This window comes from Crotalus tigris, unplaced genomic scaffold (assembly GCF_016545835.1).
Source record: "Crotalus tigris isolate CLP2741 ecotype Arizona unplaced genomic scaffold, ASM1654583v1 scf7180000020941.558017, whole genome shotgun sequence".
Taxonomy (NCBI): Eukaryota; Metazoa; Chordata; class Lepidosauria; order Squamata; family Viperidae; genus Crotalus; species Crotalus tigris.
Window position 1 is genome coordinate 496,820 of NW_024098270.1, and position 18,509 is coordinate 515,328.

At 47.6% G+C, this 18,509-nt stretch overlaps 1 protein-coding gene across 1 annotated transcript in view; it reads right to left on the bottom strand.

Annotated features, from left to right (window-relative positions):
* FBXO41 (F-box protein 41) overlaps nt 1–18,509 on the bottom strand; it is a 52,518-nt gene that overhangs the window by 18,717 nt on the left and 15,292 nt on the right. Inside the window, exons 2-6 of the mRNA XM_039368850.1 lie at nt 17,369–18,376; nt 8,105–8,348; nt 5,117–5,196; nt 2,576–2,931; nt 595–830 (exon numbers count right to left, since the gene is read on the bottom strand). Coding sequence (XP_039224784.1) covers nt 595–830; nt 2,576–2,931; nt 5,117–5,196; nt 8,105–8,348; nt 17,369–18,114 — 1,662 coding nt within the window. The 5' untranslated portion in view covers nt 18,115–18,376. The remainder of the gene's footprint in view (nt 1–594; nt 831–2,575; nt 2,932–5,116; nt 5,197–8,104; nt 8,349–17,368; nt 18,377–18,509) is intronic.

The following is an 18,509-nucleotide window of genomic DNA, read 5'->3' on the forward strand; positions in this document are numbered from 1 at the left end:
GAAAGCATGGGCATCCACCAAGTTGTTTTTAAACGGGTAGCCATAGAAGTAGTCCTTGACTTACACCTGTTCCTTTAGTGACCGTTCGAAGTTACAAGAGCAATGAAAAAAAAAAAGATTTACAACATGATCAAAATTCAGCGGTTTGGCATATAAAGAGAGCCACGTGAGACTTACAACCAACATGTCTCTTGGCAAGCAAAACAGTTGTTAAGTGAGTTTTGCCCCCTTTAACGACCTTTCACGCCCCGGTCGTTAAGTGAGTCACTGCAGTTGCTGAGTTGGTAACTCAGTTTTTTTTTAAATGGACCTGGCTTCCCCATTGATTTTGTTCGTCAGGAGGTCGCCAAAAGGGATCAGATGACCCGGGGACATTGCAACCGTCCTAAGTACATGCCAGTTGCCAAGCGTCTGAATTTCGATCACATGACCACGGGGATGCGGTAACGGCCGTAAGGGCACAAAACGGTCACAAGTCACTTTTTCGGTGTCATCGTTACTTCGGTCACTAAACAAAGAGTTGAACGCCGACGAGGAACTCTAGTAAAAGAGAAGACCCCCCCCCAAGCCCATCAGCGGAAAGCTCCACGTTACCTTTGAGGAGACTCTGGCGTTTTCCAGCAACACCCTGGTCCACACGGCGGGATGTCGGGCCACAAATTTCCAGTCCTTGCAGACTTCCGCCGCCCTGAGCAGGGTCTTGGTGTCGAGGTACGTGAAAATGCAGAAAAGGGCGGCCCGCATTTTCAAGATCTCCGGGCTGATGACCTCGTTGGAACGGGAGTTGTGTCCCTTCTCGGACCGTCCCCCCTTTCCAGCATCGGACCTGGCTGGGTCGTAAAAAAATGATGGATTATACCTATATAACCGTGGGCGGTTTACGAGCATCATCAAAACAGAGGTGCAATCTACTGCTCAACTATTTTTACTTGGTATTTTTGTTGACTTAAATGAAAAAGAAACTATCTTGATGTTGAATTTATTAACTGCAGCAAGGTTATTAGTAGGTTTATATTGGAAGAAAGATTCTTTGCCTACTTTAGAAGAATGGATATTTAAAGTATCTAGTTTTGCAGAAATGGTAAAAATTTCTGCTTATTTAAAGGATCATACACAAGAAAGATATATCATTGTATGGAGAAGATGGATAGATTATATTCAGAAAAAGTATGGAATTAAAAAGTTTCATTTATTTTATGAATGAATATTATAATAAATATTATAGAGAATTGTTTTATAGGTTATGGAGTTAAAGGTTAATTATGATATTTTTTTTTCTTTTCTTTTTTGTTTTCTTTTCTTTTTTATTATTATAAATTTTGTTATTATTAACCCTGTATTCTGCTCTGGGAAGTGAAGGGAGGGGGGTTGGGGGTGGGAGGGAGGGAGGGTAAGAGGGGGGGGGTAAATGTAGTATAGATAATGGTTGCTTATGAATTTATTTTATTTTAAAATTTTATTGTATCTTTATAATGTTTGAATGTTAAAAAATAAAAAAAAATTCAATAAAAAAAAAACAGAGGTGCAATCCTTGAGGGATGAAATGCAGGTAGTCCTCAAATTACAACCGTTCCTTTCGTGACGGTTCGACGTTACAACGGCCCTGTAAAAAAAGGACTTACGACCATTTTTCACACTTACAACCGTGGTAGCATCCCCGTGGTCACGGGATTTACATTCGGATGTTTGACAACTGACTCCCATTTATGACGGACGCAGTGTCCCGGGGGGGGTCACGTGATCCCCTTTTACGACTTTCTGACAGAGTCCCCGAAGAAAGCCAGATCCGCTTAACGGCCGTGTGACTAATTGAACCAGTGCAGGGATCCGCTTAACAAAGGTGGCAGGAAACATTGTGAAAGGGGGCAGAACTCATTTGACAAATGTCACCCTTAACGACGTGAACTGTGGTCGTAAGTTGAGGACTACCTGCATTAAATGGAAACAGAGGAAAACTGACAGCAGAAAAAGACTTTGTGGTCCGTGGAGTCGGATCTTTGTCTGAAATGGTACAGGGTCTCCTGCTTGAGCAGGGGGTTGGTCTAGAACAGTGGTTCTCAACCTTTCTAATGCCGCGACCCCATAATACAGTTCCCCATGTTGTGGTGACCCCCAACCACTTATACATCACCGGGTGCCAGGGGCGTGGCCAAAGAAAAGGGGGAAAAAATGGCGGACAGCCTTGTTTGGCGACCCCCATGAAATGGTCGCTCGACCCCAAATGGGGTCCCGACCCACAGGTTGAGAACCACTGGTCTAGAAGACCTCCAAGATCCCTTCCAAGACAAGAAACAATGGATGGAAACTATAAAGGAGAGAAGCAACCTGGACTTAAGGAGTAAAATTCTTAGCAGTGAGAACAATTAACCAGTGGAACAACTTGCCACCAGAAGTTGTGGGTGCTTCATCAGTGGAGGCTTTCAAGAAGAGAATGGACAGCCCTTTGTCCGAAATGGTATAGGGTTTCCTGCCTGAGCAGGGGGGTTGGACTAGATGACCTCCAGGGTCCCTTCCCACTCTGTGATTCTGTTAATAGCTAACGGATGACTGATCTGCTCGGTGGACAAAAACCTACCTGCCATCCTGGAATTGTGTCCTGGCCTGGAGAAATTCACCTGCTGGACTTCAGCGGGCACCCTGGGTTCCGGATCCCACATTTCGGCCTCCGACTCGGTGGTCCGGGATCCAATGTCGGAGATGTCGCCTTCCTCACCCTCGGTGCTGTTCCGGTACGGCCGGCGGTGCCAATTCTGAATCGCCTGTCTGCGCAAAGCCGAGCTGCGCACCCCAGCGGGCCGGTCAAAGCCGCTCTCCGAACCCCGAGACTGATAGGAGGGTCCGTTGCTGTTCTCACCCCCATGATAGGCTTCGGGGCTGTCGCTGTCGTAGCAGCCCGAACTCTGGGAGACAGCCTTGGCACAGCTGGAGGCTCTGAAAGCAGACAGGCAAAACATCTGGAACCTTATAAAACAGTGATTCTCAACCTTTCTAATGCCGTGACCCCATAATACAGTTCCCCATGTTATGGTGACCCCCAAGTGGGTGTGGCCACCAATAAGAGGGAGTAGGACAGCTAGGGAAAAAGGAAAAAAAATGGCGGACAGCATGGTTTGGTGACCCCCGTGAAATGGTCATTCGACCCCAAATGGGGTCCCGACCCACAGGTTGAGAACCCCTGTTATAAAGCAAGATATTTGTAACTCAGAGTTGAAATGAGGGGTCCTTGATGAGGTCTGGGAATCTGGACGGGTCAAAGGATCAATCAAGCACCACCTGGACAAGACCCTGGGAGAGAGGGCAACGTCGGGGTCTCTGGTCTCTGAGCTGTGCAGCTGCAGAGCTAGTATTTTTGGGTGGGGGGCTAACGAGAAGACCCTACCCAATGGTTGCTGGAATTGGGGATGTCTAGTTTAATGAAGGACGAGGGGGGACAGGATAGCAGTCTTCCAGTATCTCAGAGGCTGCCCCAAAGAAGAGGGAGTCAAGCTACACTCCAAAGCCCCTGAAGGCAGGACAAGAAGCAACGGATGGAAACTAATCAAGGAGAGAAGCAACCTGGAACTAAGGAGAAACTTCCTGGCAGTGAGGACAATTAGCCAGTGGAACAACCTGCCTCCAGAAGCGGTGAATGCTCCAACACTGGACGTTTTTAAGAAGAGACTGGACAGCAATTTGTCCGAAATGTTATAGGGTTTCCTGCCTGAGCAGGGGGTTGGACTAGATGACCTCCAAGGTCGCTTCCAACTTTAGTATTATTATTATTACTTAACAACAGGGAGCATTAGGATACAAGGCTGGCCAATTGTAAACAGAATGGGACAATTCATTGTGGCCAGCTTGCTGCGGGACAACTCAATGCAAGAGTCTAAAGCTTCCTCCTTCCATTATGTATTCAAGATGGACAGTGAATAATATTTATATGTTACTTATATGTAGGGGTGTAGGTCTATACATAGGTTGTATATAGTATGTTTTAAATGTGTTTTATGTAGGTGTTTCACTTTGAGAGGAAGCAACTAAATTCCATTTTTAATGTGTGCCATTTAGATAAAGGTTATCTAAATCTAAATAACTAAAGTATTATTATTAATATTATTATTAATAATAATGCTACTAATAATACTAAGAGAGGAAAGGGTGTGGTAGAGTCAGAAAGTCCTGCTTCAAAAATATATTTTTGAAATACATTTCTCAGTATTCAACTGGGGAGGGGACAATTTACGTAATTTGTTGTTGTTAGTTGCGAAGTTGTGTCTGACCCATCGTGACCCCATGGACAACATTCCTCCAGGCCTTCCTGTCCTCTACCATCTTCTGGAGTCCCTTTAAGCTCACACCTTCTGCTTCCATGACTCCATCCAGCCACCTCATTCTCTGTCGTCCCCTTCTTCTCTTGCCCTCCATCTTTCCCAGCATTAGGCCCTTCTCCAGGGAGTCCTTCCTTCTCATTAGGTGGCCAAAGTACTTGAGTTTCAACTTCAGGATCTGGCCTTCTAAAGAGCAGTCGGGGTTGATCTCCTCCAGGACTGACCGGTTGGATCGCCTTGCAGTCCAGGGGACTCACAGGAGTCTTCTCCAGCACCAGAGTTCAAAGGCCTCCATTCTTTGGCGCTCGGCCTTTCTTGGGGTCCAACTTTCACAGCCATACATTGCAACTGGGAAAACCATGGCCTGGACTATCCGCACTTTTGTTGGCAGGGTGACGTCTCTGCTTTTTAGTATGCTGAATTATGTATATGTTTGCCTTCCCCCCCCCCTTTTTATGCTCATGTTTTTTCCTCTTTGTGAAAGACTATATTTTAATTCAGAAGTTCACAACCTGCGGGCTAAGGCCCAGTACCGGGAAACGACCCATTCAGAACTGGGCTGTGCAAGTGGCGGGCGAGCACATACTCACAGCTGCCCTGCGCGAGTGGCAAGCATGTGTGCCCACCACTTGTGCAAATGAAGCTGCGCAGGTGAGTGCGCAGTGCAAAATCATCCCGCTTCCCCCCCCACACACACCACTCCACAAAGCCAGAAAGTTGTTTTAACGCTTTAAATTATTATTTTTAAAATTGAAATAGAAAAAAAACAGGGAAACGTGCAAAACGCACACTGAGAGTTGATTCCATACCCGGTGCTGGACGATGATCTCTGATTCGACACGGTGTAGGAGCTGTGTGGGGTTGCGTCAGCCATCGGATGCTTGTCTCTCTGAAAAGAGACACAACAGGGCGGTCACTTCATCCCACGTCAATCAAACCACTAGTTCCTGCTCCCCTTAAGGTACCACCACCCACGTATAGAATGATGATGGAGGCCAGGAATTCAAATTTGTATTACTTTAAAAGAGAAATCCTTATTTGAGGAAGCATGATTGTGGCAGTTCCACGATGTTCTTTTTAACACAGCTGTGCCTTTAATCAATCAATCAATCAATCAATCAATCAATCAGAATAGAGCTGGAAGGGACCTTGAAGGTCTTCTAGTCCAGCCCCCTGCTCAAGCAGGAGACCCTGGCCTATACCATTTCAGTCTCTTCTTAAAAACCTCCAACTTCTGATGGCAAGCTGTTCCACTGGTTAATTGTCCTCACTGTCAGGAAATTCCTCCTTAATTCCAGGTTGCTTCTCTCCTTGATTGCTTTCCATCCATTGTTTCTTGTCCTGCCTTCAGGCGCTTTGGAGAATAGGTTGACCCCTTCTTCTTTGGGGCAGCCTCTCTTTAAAGCCCTGTTGGTTTGGCCCTCCACAATAATTCTAATTTCTCATTTCTCCTTGGGAAATTCATAGCCCACCCCTGACATGATAGCACTATTCCAATACTTGAGGGGCTGACACAAAGACGAGCGGGTCAACCTATTTTCCAAAGCACCAGAAGGCAGGACAAGAAGCAACGGATGGAAACTAATCAAGGAGAGAAGCAACCTGGAAATAAGGAGAACAATTAACCAGTGGAACAGCTAGCCACCAGACGCTGTGACTGCTTCATCACTAGAGACTTTTAAGAAGAGATTGGACAATCACTTGTCCGGAATGATGTAGGGCAGGGGTCTTCAAACTTGGCCCTTTTATGACTTGTGGACTTCAACTCCCAGAATTCCTCAGTCAGCGTGCCTGGCTGAGGAATTCTGGGAGTTGAAGTCCACAAGTCATAAAAGGGCCAAGTTTGAAGACCCCTGAGATAGACTTTAAGAGGAGTGGATTTCAACTCCCAGAATTCCTCAGCCAGCATGCCTGGCTGAGGAATTCTGGCAGTTGAAGTCCACAAGTCATAAAAGTTTGAAGACCCCTGGTGTAGGGGTTGGACTAGAAGGCCTCCAAGGTCCCTTCTACTCTGAATGGGGATTTTTGAATCCATAAGATACCTGGAGAAAATCCTTCTAATTGGTTGTCTTAAAACGTCTGCAACTAACCTTCGGGAGCACCAAGGGCCCCACAGTTCAACACTGAGCCACAAATATTTTCTTCTAAAAAATATTTTACAAGACGAATAAAGCTTAGTTAACGTATCCAAGGTGTGCTTAAGAGGATGCACCAAGGAGAACGTTTGGCTTATATTTATATTGTGGCAAAGCTCTGTTTTTGCTCTAAAATATTTCTATCGTGGTAAACCTCTGTTTTTGCTCCTTAAAATCTACGTTTGGATCTGTGAAAACATCCTAAGATTCTTCTTTCTTCTTAAGCAATCATGGGAGATTAAACTGAACGTTGTTCTTCTCAGCCTCAGCTGTGATAAGGTAGATTGGCAGACTTTAACCTGTATCCTTGGAGACTGTTGTTATACAACAAGTTGCATGGTTACACATAGTTACTGAGTTATGCATCGCAGGGTCTAGAGTCGGTAGTTCAGCATCCATGTTGGAAGGAGACGGCTTTTCAGAACAAAATGGTTCCTACTGAAAGACAGGCCTCGCACATCTGGGACGTTGGGCCCTTTGTTAAGTCCTCTGCCGTGGTCAGATCTCATCCAAGTTAAAATGAGATGATCATCAGCCAGGATCTGTGCAGGGCAAGAGACCCAATTAGAAGGATTTTCTCCAGATATCTTATGGATTCAAAAATCCCCATTCAGAATAGAAGGGACCTTGGAGGCCTTCTAGTCCAACTCCCTGCTCAAGTAGGAGACCCTACACCAGGAGTTTTCAAACTTGGCTCTTTTATGACTGGTGGACTTCAACTCCCAGAATTCCTGAGCCAGCATGGAAATTTGGAAACCTCTCCCTTTCCCCTCAGCATGGCTGGCTTAGGAATTCTGGGAGTTGAAGTCCACGAGTCACAAAAGAGCCCAGGTTGCCTACCCCTGTCCTAGGCCTCTTTATGATTCATGGACTTCAACTCCCAGAATTCCTGAGCCAGCATGGGGGAACTATGGCCCCTTCATGACTCGTGGACTTCAACTCCCAGAATGGCTCAGTTTGGAAACCTCTCCCTTTTTCCTCAGCATGGCTGGCTCAGGAATTCTGGGAGTTGAAGTCCACAAAGGGGCCTAGGCCTAGACCTGGGGTAGGCAACCTTGGCTTTTATGACTCATGGACTTCAGCTCCCAGAATTCCTGAGTTGGCCATGCTGAGGGGAAGGGAGAGGTTTCCAAGCTGAGCCATGCTGGCTCAGGAATTCTGGGAGTTGAAGTCCACCAGTCATAAAGCGGCCTAGGCCAGAGACAAGACAACCTTGGCTCTTTTATGACGCCTGGACTTCAACTCCCAGAATTCCTGAGCCAGCCACGCTGAGGGGAAAGGGAGAGGTTTCCAAGCTGAGCCATGCTGGCTGAGGAATTCTGGGAATTGAAGTCCACGAGTCATAAGAGAGCCAAGATTGCCTGCCCCTGGTATAGGATCTCCTGCCTGAGCAGCGGGCTGGACTAGAAGACCTCCACGGTCTCTTCCGACTCTGAAATTCTCTTATTGACAAGCCTAATGCTCTTGAACGTGGAGCTTCTATCTACCCAGGCCGGCCCCACTTGCACTGACAGACGCCGCGCAGACCTGGCGTATGGACTTGCATGCTTTTACGGCTGGAGGTTGCCCTGAGGGAGCCGAGACATCCACTGAGTGGAAGGAGGAGGAACCAAGAGGAGATCCCGCCTTGACCACCGTCTCCATCACTTCGGGAAGACCCACCTCCCCCTTTAGGAGATTGGCTTCATTAGCTACGTCTCGGCTGGTGTTTTTGGATCCCGGCATACTACATCTTCCCAAACTACAATTCGGGGTGGTTCCACAACTGCTGCTGATGATCTGAAGCTGCTTCTCGGCTCGGTCCGCTCGGTCCAGCAGCTCCTCAATGAACTGCTGCAGACGGACTTTGGCGTTGGCTTCGCGGACGGCTGTCTCCTTCAGGAACTGGTCGATCTGGATGACCTCCCTGCGGGCAAGAAGCGGAGAATCAGAGGCCTGTTCGCACAGCTGGACTAGAAAGGTACCTCCTGCTACAGGTGGCTCCCGACTTACGAGCACCGTGGAGCCCCGAATTAATGTTGCTAAGCGAGACGTTTGTGAAGTGAGTCTTGCCCCGTTTTACAATCTTTCTCGCCCCGGTTGTTAAATGAATCACTGCCATTGCTACGTTCGTAACACAGTTGTTAAGTGAAACTGGCTTCCCCAAAACAGGGACTGGTGGATTGATTGCTTTTGTCCGAAATGGCATAAGGTTTCTTGCCTGAGCAGGGGGTTGGACTAGATGACCTCCAAGGTCCCTTCCAACTTTTTATTATTATTATTATTATGGATCATCGCACAGTCAGCCAGATGTTCAGACTGGATTTGGCATTTTCTCTACCTATCGAGTCGAGTCTTACCCAGGACCTGGGATAGGCAGATGTGGATGTTTGATGGTATTACAGATATCGTCGCAGGATGGAAGCAGTTCCTAGTAAGGCCGCCTTTTACAATTGACTAATAGTGAATTTGTCAATGCCAATGGTGTTCAAGTGGTGCTTCAGTTGTTTTGGGATTGCACCCAAGGAGCCTATTACTATTGGTACTACCCTTGATTGTATTATTATTATTATTATTATTACTACTACTACTATTATTACTATTACTATCATTACTATCATTATTATTATTATGGATCATCGCATATTATTATTATTACTATTATTACTATTATTATTATTTTCCCACTTACATCCATTGCAGCACCCCCCACGGTCACGTGATCCAAATTCAGACGCTTGGCAACCGGCTCCTATTTATGACGGTCGCAGTGTCCTGGGGTCACATGATCCTCTTCTCCGGCCCTCTGACCAGCAATTGGGCAAGCCGGATTCACTTAACGACCGGGTTACTAACCGAACAGACAACCATGCCTGAATGCCTGAACACTACATCTTTTTTTTTTTTTTTAAAAAAAAAACAACCTTGATTTTTTTTTTAAATGTAAAAATGTCTCCACAGATCTTCCCAACCTGAGCTCGGAAACTGTCAAGTGGAAAACCCACCACCCCAGAGGGATATTCCATAGAAATAAAGAACACCGCGATGTGATAAAATCCTGAGGAAAGGCCAGGGAGAAGCATTAAACCGCTGGCAAACAGCAGGACGATGCTGCGGATGTTAATTAAAAGCTTAGGTGAATAAACGGGTGGCAGCGCCAGGCCTAATTGGCGACAATAAACACAGTTGAAGTTGCAACCCCAGGGAGACGGTTAGTAGCAGGGAAACGGCTCCGGGGGCTGCACCAGAGGAGGTGAAGCAATGCCCTGGGCTTCAACAGAAGGGGCTTCAAGGAAGGAAGAAGGAGGAGGGGAGGGAGGGAGAGAGGGAGGGAGGAGGAGGAGGAAAAAAGGGAGGGAGGGAGAGGAAGAAGGGAGGAGGAAAGAAGAAGGAGGAGAAAGAGAGAGGGAGGAAGGAAGGAAGGAAGGAAGGAAGGAAGGAGGGAGGGAGGGAGGGAGGGGGGGGAGGAAGGAGGGAAGGAGGAGGAGGAAGGAGGGAAGGGAGAAAAGGAAGGAAGGAAAAGGAAGGAAGGGAGGAGGGAGGAAGGAAAGGAGGGAGGGAGAGAGGGAGGAAAGAAGGAAGGAAGGAGGGAGGGAGGAAAGGAGGGAAGGAGGAAGGAAAGAAGGAAGGAAGGAGGGAGGAAGGAAGGAAAGAAGGAAGGAGGGAGGGAGGAAGGAGGGAGGGAGGAAAGGAAGGAAAAAGGGAGGGAGGGTGGGAGGAAGGAAGGAGGGAGGGAGGAAAGAAGGAAGGAAAAAGGGAGGGAGGGAGGGAGGAAAAGAGAGAGGAAGGAAAAGAGGGAGGGAAGAAGGAGGGAGGGAGAGAGGAAGGAAGGAAGGAAGGAAGGAAAAGAGGGAGGAAGGAAGAGAGGGAGGGGAGGGAGAGGGAGAGAGGCAAAATTCACTCAACTGTCTTGATTAGCAAGAGAAATTGGGGGCTCAAACTGTGGCCTTAAGTCAAGGACTCCCTGTATGGGGAAGCCTATGTCGCTCTCCGGGAGGGTCCCTGGTGCTGAAGTGCTCGGCCGCTGACCTCTGTCCATCTCCTGCCCTCTCAGGAGTGCCCTGCCGTGCCTTTAATCCTGGACGTGTTGTGCAAATCCACAGATGGCCTTCAACTTACAGCCATTTGGGTGGAGACCATTCAAAGCGCTGAAAAAAGGGGACTCCTAGCCAGTCCTCACACTTAGCACTGTCACAGCATCCCCACGGTCACGTGTGCCAAATTTGCCTTGCGTGCTTTCCCAGGGGGCTTGTGGATCTGCTTCGTGCACTTAACAACTGCAGTCGTTTGCTTAACAACCCTGGCAAAACATCACAAAATTGGACCTACTTAACAGCTGCACAGCTTAGCAACAGAAATTCTCCTAATTGTAGTTGTCAAGGGCTTACAATGTCTATCAAGAAAAGTAAGATTTTTAACACTTAGGTAAGAAAAACCTACTGTACAGGTAAAGAATAGGTGAAACTTGACTTAACACCAGCAGCTGTGAGAGGGATCTCGGAGTCCTAGTGGACGATCCCTTAAATAGGAGCCAGCCGTGTGCTGCAGCTGCCAAAAAGGCCAACACAGGGCTAGGCTGCATTAACAGAGGGATAGAATCAAGATCATGTGAAGTGTTACTACCACTTTACAAGGCCTTGGTAAGGCCGCACTTGGAATACGGCATCCAGTTTTGGTCACCATGATGTTAAAAAGATGTTGAGACTCTAGAAAGAGTACAGAGAAGAGCAACAAAGATGATTAGGAGACTGGAAGCTAAAACATATGAGGAACGGTTGCTGGAATTGGGTATGTCTAGTTTAATGAAGAAAAGGACGAGGGGGGACATGATAGCACTGGTCCAGTATCTCAGGGGCTGCCCCAAAGAAGAGGGAGTCAACCTCTTCTCCAAAGCCCCTGAAGGCAGGACAAGAAGCAACGGATGGAAACTCATCAAGGAGAGAAGCAATCTAGAACTAAGGAGAAATTTCCTGATAGTGAGAACAATTAACCGGTGGAACAACCTGCCTCCAGAAGTTGTGGGTGCTCCATCACTGGAGGTTTTTAAGAAGAGACTGGACAGCCATCTGTCTGAAATGGTGTGGGGTCTCCTGCTTGAGCAGGGGGCTGGACTAGAAGACCCTCGATGTCCCTTCTGACCCCATTATTATATGTGCTGTGACTACCTGCAAGGCTGTCCAGGTGTGTGGATGTACAGTTAACAGAGTGACCAATTTCCAGTGGGAAGTAAAAGCGGAGTCATTCTGAATTTTTTCTAAGATGTCATGTGGCAACAACATCCCACTCAGGTATCATAAAGAGATTCAGAATCCAATTCTGGGTGACGATGAGGTTCGTATTAGCTTAATCGTAATTTGTTGTGTAGGCCTTAAGCTCACATTCAGGCATCCTCTGCGGGTTACAAGCCAGAACGGTGGGAATCCTGCCCCAGGCATAGCCATAAATCAAGTCAGACATACAGGTAAGTCCACAACTCACAACAGTTTGTCTCGTGGCCATTCAAAGCCACAACGCCTCTGAAAAAAGTGACGTAGGGCAGTTTTTCACACTTATGACCGCTGCATCAATCCCCGCAGCCACATGAACAAAATTCAGGCATTTGCCAACTGGCTCGCATTTACGACGGTTGTAGCGTCCCTGGGGTCACGTGATCCCTTTTGCGACCTTTTGACAAGCAAAGTCAATGGGGGAAGCCAGATTCACTTAACGACTGTGTAGCTAACTTATGAGTGATTCATTTAACAACTGTTACAAGAAATGTCGTAAAATGGGGCAAGGCTCATTTAACAAACGTCTCACTTAGCCAAATAAATTTTTGGGCTAAATTGTGGTCGTAAGCTGAGGACAACCTATCATTGGAACCTCGCCTCGTTCAAAACCACAAACCAAATTAGGCCCATTCTGTACGAAAGAACACATTTCATACAGAACGGCCTTCCTGCAAGCCATGAAGGTTATTCCTTGTTAAAATTTAATTCCGTTTAATAGTAGTAGTAAAGTTGGAAGGGACCTTGGAGGTCATCTAGTCCAACCCCCTGCTCGGGCAGGAAACCCTACACCATTTCGGACAAATGGCTGTCCAGTCTCTTCTTAAAAACTTCCAGTGTTGGAGCATTTACTGCTTCTGGAGGCAAGCTGTTCCACTGATTAATTGTTCTCACTGTCAGGAAGTTTCTCCTTAGTTCTAGTTTGCTTCTCTCCTTGATTAGTTTCCACCCGTTGCTTCTTGTCCTGCCTTCAGGTGCTTTGGAAAATAGCTTAATTCCCTCTTCTTTATGGCAGCCCCTGAGGTATTGGAATACTGCTATCATGTCCCCCCTTGTCCTTCTCTTCGTTAAACTAGACATACCCAATTCTAGCAACCGTTCCTTATATGTTTTAAAGTGTTAAATGTTCTCTCCCACCAACTGTTTATTCCTTCTCTGCCTGCATGTTCAAACTCAGGTCGACAGTTCAAGACCGGGAGATCAAGCTTCCCTTGGTTAGAAAAACAAAAAACTTGAATTCTTTGCTGTACTTTCAGATATGCATCAATTTAACTGGCATTGAGCAGACTAGGAAATAGCAAAGTTGCTGATGAAATTCCAGCAAACTCAATATTTAATGCGGTTGGAGTTTATATGTCACAGGGATGGATCGTCTCCAGGAGGTGGGGATATTCATGAAACGTTTAAATCAATCCTCCTGTGGCACTTATTTATTTGGGGCTAAGGAAGAACCCAGAAGCAGAATAACAGAGTTGGAAGGGACCTTAGGGGTCATCTAGTCCAACCCCCTGCTCAGGCAGGAAACCCTATACCCGTTTCATACAAATGGCTGTCCAGTCTCTTCTCAAAAGCCTCCAGTTTTGGAGCACCCACAACTTCTGGAGGCAGGCTGTTCCACTGGTTAATTGTCCTCACTGTTAGGAAGTTTCTCCTTAGTTCCAGGTTGCTTCTCTCTTTGATCAGTTTCCATCCGTTGCTTCTTGTCCTGCCTTCAGGTGCTTTGGAGAATAGGTGGACACCCCTCTTCTTTGGGGGAGCGTCTCAAATGCTGGAAGACTGCTATCCTGTCATCGTCCCCCCATTCTCCTTTTCACTAGACTAGACATACCCAATTCCTGCAATTTAGGATATGTTCCATTCGGGCTTGTAACCCCTAGATTATGGCTGAATGAGAAGACATAGTCTACTCAATAAATTGAAATTAAGCAGTCAGCTTCTGACATCATTCAGAACTGACCTCATATTTCGTGTCCAATTCTTGGAGATTGTCTGGACGAGTCCCTGCAGTTCTCTTGACAAGGTTTTTTTTCCCCCCACCAAGAAATAATGGGTTATCATTGCCTCCTTCCTAGGGCTGAGAGAACGTGACTGGCCCAGGATCAACCAGCTGGCTTCGTGCTTAAAGCAGGACTAGAACTCACTGCCTCCTGGTGATTGGCCCAAGTTCACCCAGCTGGCTTTCATGAGTAACTGGGACTAGAACCCACTGCTTCTGGCGGTTGGCTCAACGTGATCTAGTCAGCTTTGATGGCTAAGGCAGGACTAGAACTCACAGTCTCCTAGTGATTGGCTCAAAGTCACTCAACTGACTTTCAAGTCTAAGGTGAGACTAGAACTCACAGTCTCCTGGTGATTGGCTCAAAGTCACTCAACCGACTTTCTTCTCTAAGACTAGAACTCACAACCTTATGATGATTGGGCCAAAGTCTCCCACATGTTTTCATTCCTAAGGTGGAACTAGAACTCATAACCTTCTAGTGATTGGCCCAAAGTTACCTAACTGGCTTTCATGCCTAAGGTGAGACTAAAACTTATTGTCTCAAAGATGATTGGCTCAAAGTCACCCAGCCGGCTTTCATGGTGAAGGCGGGACTAGAACTCCCTGTCTCCTGGTGATTGGCTCAAAGTCACCCAGCCGGCTTCCATGGTGAAGGCGGGACTAGAACTCCCTGTCTCCTGGTGATTGGCTCAAAGTCACCCCGCTGGCTTTCATGGTGAAGGCGGGACTAGAACTCCCTGTCTCCTGGTGATTGGCTCAAAGTCACCCAGCCGGCTTTCATGGTGAAGGCGGGACTAGAACTCCCTGTCTCCTGGTGATTGGCTCAAAGTCACCCAGCCGGCTTCCATGGTGAAGGCGGGACTAGAACTCCCTGTCTCCTGGTGATTGGCTCAAAGTCATCCCGCCGGCTTTCATGGTGAAGGCGGGACTAGAACTCCCTGTCTCCTGGTGATTGGCTCAAAGTCACCCAGCCGGCTTCCATGGTGAGGGCAGGACTAGAACTCCCGGTCTCCTGGTGATTGGCTCAAAGCCACCCCGCCGGCTTTTATGTCTAAGGCAGGACTCGAACTCAGGCTATTCCACCGCTAATACTGACTGGAAATTGTTATGTGAACAGTTGGCCTCTTGGAGCTGTGAGTGCTCCATCGCTAGAGGTTTTCAAGAAAAGATTGGACAAGCAGTTGTCCAGGATGGTATAAGGTCTCCTGCTTCGGGCAAGGGGTTGGACTAGAAGACCTCCGAGGTCCCTCCAAGCCAGTGGTTCTCAACCTTTTTAATGCCACGACCCCCAACCAGTCGTAAGTCGAGGACTACTCAACCGGTCGTAAGTCAAGGACTACTCAACTGGTGCAGCCCCGTTTGCAGACTGGGACTTTTGGCGGGCTCAGCAGGGCAGAGACAGCCTGGACAATTCCTATTGGCTTTTAAAAGCCAATAGAATTAGACTCTATTCTAATAAAAGGGAGTAGCACAGCTAAGGAAAAGGGGGGAAAAAATGGCGGACTGCGTTGTTTGGCGACCCTCGTGAAGTGGTTGTTCGACCCCAAATGGGGTCTCGACCCACAGGTGGAGAACCACTGCTCCAAGCCCTGAGATTCTATGATTTTTCAAAGATGAACACGGCACAACCCCACTCGCATATTCCACTGCACTATAATTTTTTTTTTTTTTTTAAAAAAAGCTGACTATTCTGCTGCAGGGACTTAATTGGAAGTGAAGCCAAGATTTCCATCTCTATGCAAATGCCGGTGTTAAATAAAGATCAGGGGAGGGAGAGTTACTACAGGGAGCAGCTTCCAAAAAGTAGTCTGCTCTCGAGCATAGCTTTCCTCCTGAAGGCTTACTCCGACCGTAGAGTTGGCCATCAAGGCAGCCATGAGGAAAAGGAAAAGTCAGTTCTTGCAAGCAAGCAAGCAAGCAAGCAAGATTCAACAATTTTGCTTTGCCACACTAGTCAGTTTCAATCCTTAGGCATTTCAAATTTTCTCTCCGTTCCTCTGGAAAGGGGCTCAAACCCCCTGAAGCAGTTCCCCTCCACAGCTTTCCCGTTCAAAACACAGCCAGTCCTCGACTTATAAGAGTTCATTTAGTGACCGTTACAACGGCACTGAAAAAAAGGGACTTATGACCCTTTTTCACACTTAGACGGTGTGTCCAAATGAAGACAGAGACCTTGACGTGTAGTTTTTTTATATAAATAAATATATATTTTGGTCTTTGGTTATTTGGGTTTTCTCCCGTGTAAAATTGGAAGTGTCTTCGCAACATTTTGACGAACTCCCATTCGTCATCTTCAGGCTGGTGTTTTCAGCTTCGTGCTTCAAGGAGCAAGCACGAAGCTGAAAACACCAGCCTGAAGATGACGAATGGAACTTCGTCGAAACATTGCCAAGACACTTCCAATTTTACGCGGGAGAAAACCCGAATAATCAAAGACCTACATACAAACACCCGCGAAAACCTCAGAAAACAAATATATATTTTACATCTACGTTTATAGCAAGCAAAATATTCAGGCCCACAGGAGCATCGTGAGGTAAAATTCACACAGGAACATCATCGTGAGGTAAATCACAGAGCAGACACGAAGAAAAAGGCGGGAAATGAGGAAACGCCCCCTTTGACCCACAGCAGCCAATCACAGAAGAGATTGCCTCAGGCAGGAGCCACCTCTCTCTCTCTCTCTCCAACCAATCAGGTACAACTGTGCGTTCTGACTCATTGTACAGGTTGCCCTCGACTTACGACCACAAATTGAGGCCCAAATTTATGTTGTTAAGCGAGATAGGTGTGAAGTGAATTTTGCCCCGTTTTTACGATCTCTCTTGCCTCAGTTGTTAAGTGAATCACCGCAGGTGATACATTAATAAACCATTTGTTAAGGAAATCTGGCTTCCCCACTGACTTGTCTTGTCAGAAGGCCGCCAAAGTTGATCAGGTGACCCTGGGACCCTGCAACACTGTCATTAATATAAACCAGTTGTCAAGCCTCTGAATTTTGACCACATGGAAAGGTGGTAATTGTGAAAAATGGTCAGGAGTCGCTTTTTTCAGCACCGTTATAACTTTGAATGGTCACTAAATGAACTGTGGTGATTCAAGGACTACCTGTACAGCTCCACTGTTCCAGCTACTACATTTAAATATCTTAACATTTTTTGATAGCAATTACCTCAGCGCAGGGGTCTTCAAACTTGGCCCTTTCATGACTTGTGGACTTCAACTGCCAGAATTCCTCAGCCAGGCACGCTGGCTGAGGAATTCTGGCAGTTGAAGTCCACAAGTCCTAAAAGGGCCAAGTTTCAAGACCCCTGATTTAGACTTTAAGAGAAGTGGACTTCAACTCCCAGAATTCCTCAGCCAGCGTGCCTGGCTGAGGAATTCTGGGAGTTGAAGTCCACAAGTCCTAAAAGAGCCAAGTTTGAAGACCCCTGATATAGACTTTAAGAGGAGTGTACTTCAACTCCCAGAATTCCTCAGCCAGCGTGCCTGGCTGAGGAATTCTGGGAGTTGAAGTCCACAAGTCATCAAAGGGCCAAGTTTGAAGACCCCTGCCTTAGAGGTTCGAACTTCTCCAACAATACAATGGAGGGTAAAATAATTGGACCCGACAATTACCAACATGGCCCCCGTTTGTAGAATCAACCTATGGAGTCCAGGAACTCAAAAATTAGGACTTACTGTTGCTTGCGGGTCAACTCCTGCTCCTTCAGGACAAGATCTTGCTTGAGGGACGCCAACATCTCCACGCTGACATCCACCTGGCGGGAGAGCTCTACCGCCCGGTCCTCAAGTTCTTGTTTCTCGCGGCTGAGTTTGAGGCTCTCTTGCTTGGCTTTCTCCAGCTCGGTGGTCTTGCGGTCTAATTCCACCTGGAGCCGGCCCACTTGGGAGGCGATCTTCTGCTCCACTTCTTCCGTGAACTTCTCCAAGCGTTTGTCTACTTCCAGCTTCTCAAAAGCCCGGATCTTCAAACGGGTTAAACCTTCTTCGTAAGCTGCGTCCACCGCGGCTACTGTCGCTGCTGCTGCGGCGGCGGTCGCCGGAGGCGCGGCGGAGGAAGTCATGGCTTTGCGGGTGAAGAGGTCCGTCAGAGGGATCTCGATCTGGTGGAAGTAGCGGGACGACACGGGAGAAGAGGAGGACTCCAGCTCTTCGGCCGTGAGGAGGTCGCAAGTGATGTGCTGCTCTTTGCCCTGAAAGGAGGTGCTTTCGAAGATGTCCCGGCGGGGGGCTGGGCTCAAGAGGCTGGCGTCGCTCGCCAGGGGGAAGATGGTGGCATCGCAGATGCTGTTTGTCTTAGACAAGATGTAGAGAGTTTCATACGTGTGGTTGTACTCCAGGTGAGCCCGTAGAGAAGACAGGCTCTGGAAACGCTTGTGTTCCCCACAACGCGGACAGCGGTAAGGCAGGTCCAGAGAGGCCATTCTTCAACCCCAGCCACACAGCCTCTCGCGCAGCCCTCCTCCGCCGGGAACCCGCTGCCCAAACTCTGTCATGGTGTAGATCGATTGGCCAACCGAGAAGCAGGACTTGGGTAGCAAGGTGGATAGAAGTGTGGTGGGACAGAAGACCGGTCCCACCGAGTCATTGCTGGCTACGGGGTAGGAGAGGAAGGCCTGGAGGTGGCGGACCTTGGCAGCCAAGGCAGAGAGACAGCTGGGTTGGCATCAGGCACAGCTGATAATCCTGCAAAGAAAAAAAAAAGGGGGGGGGTCAGCATGTTCTCTTTTCTCCTTTCCTGCTGTGTCCCTTGAGATACGTCTTCCCCATCAGGGGTCTCCTGCACGTTTAGGAAAGATGCTAAGCAGCAGCCCCAAAC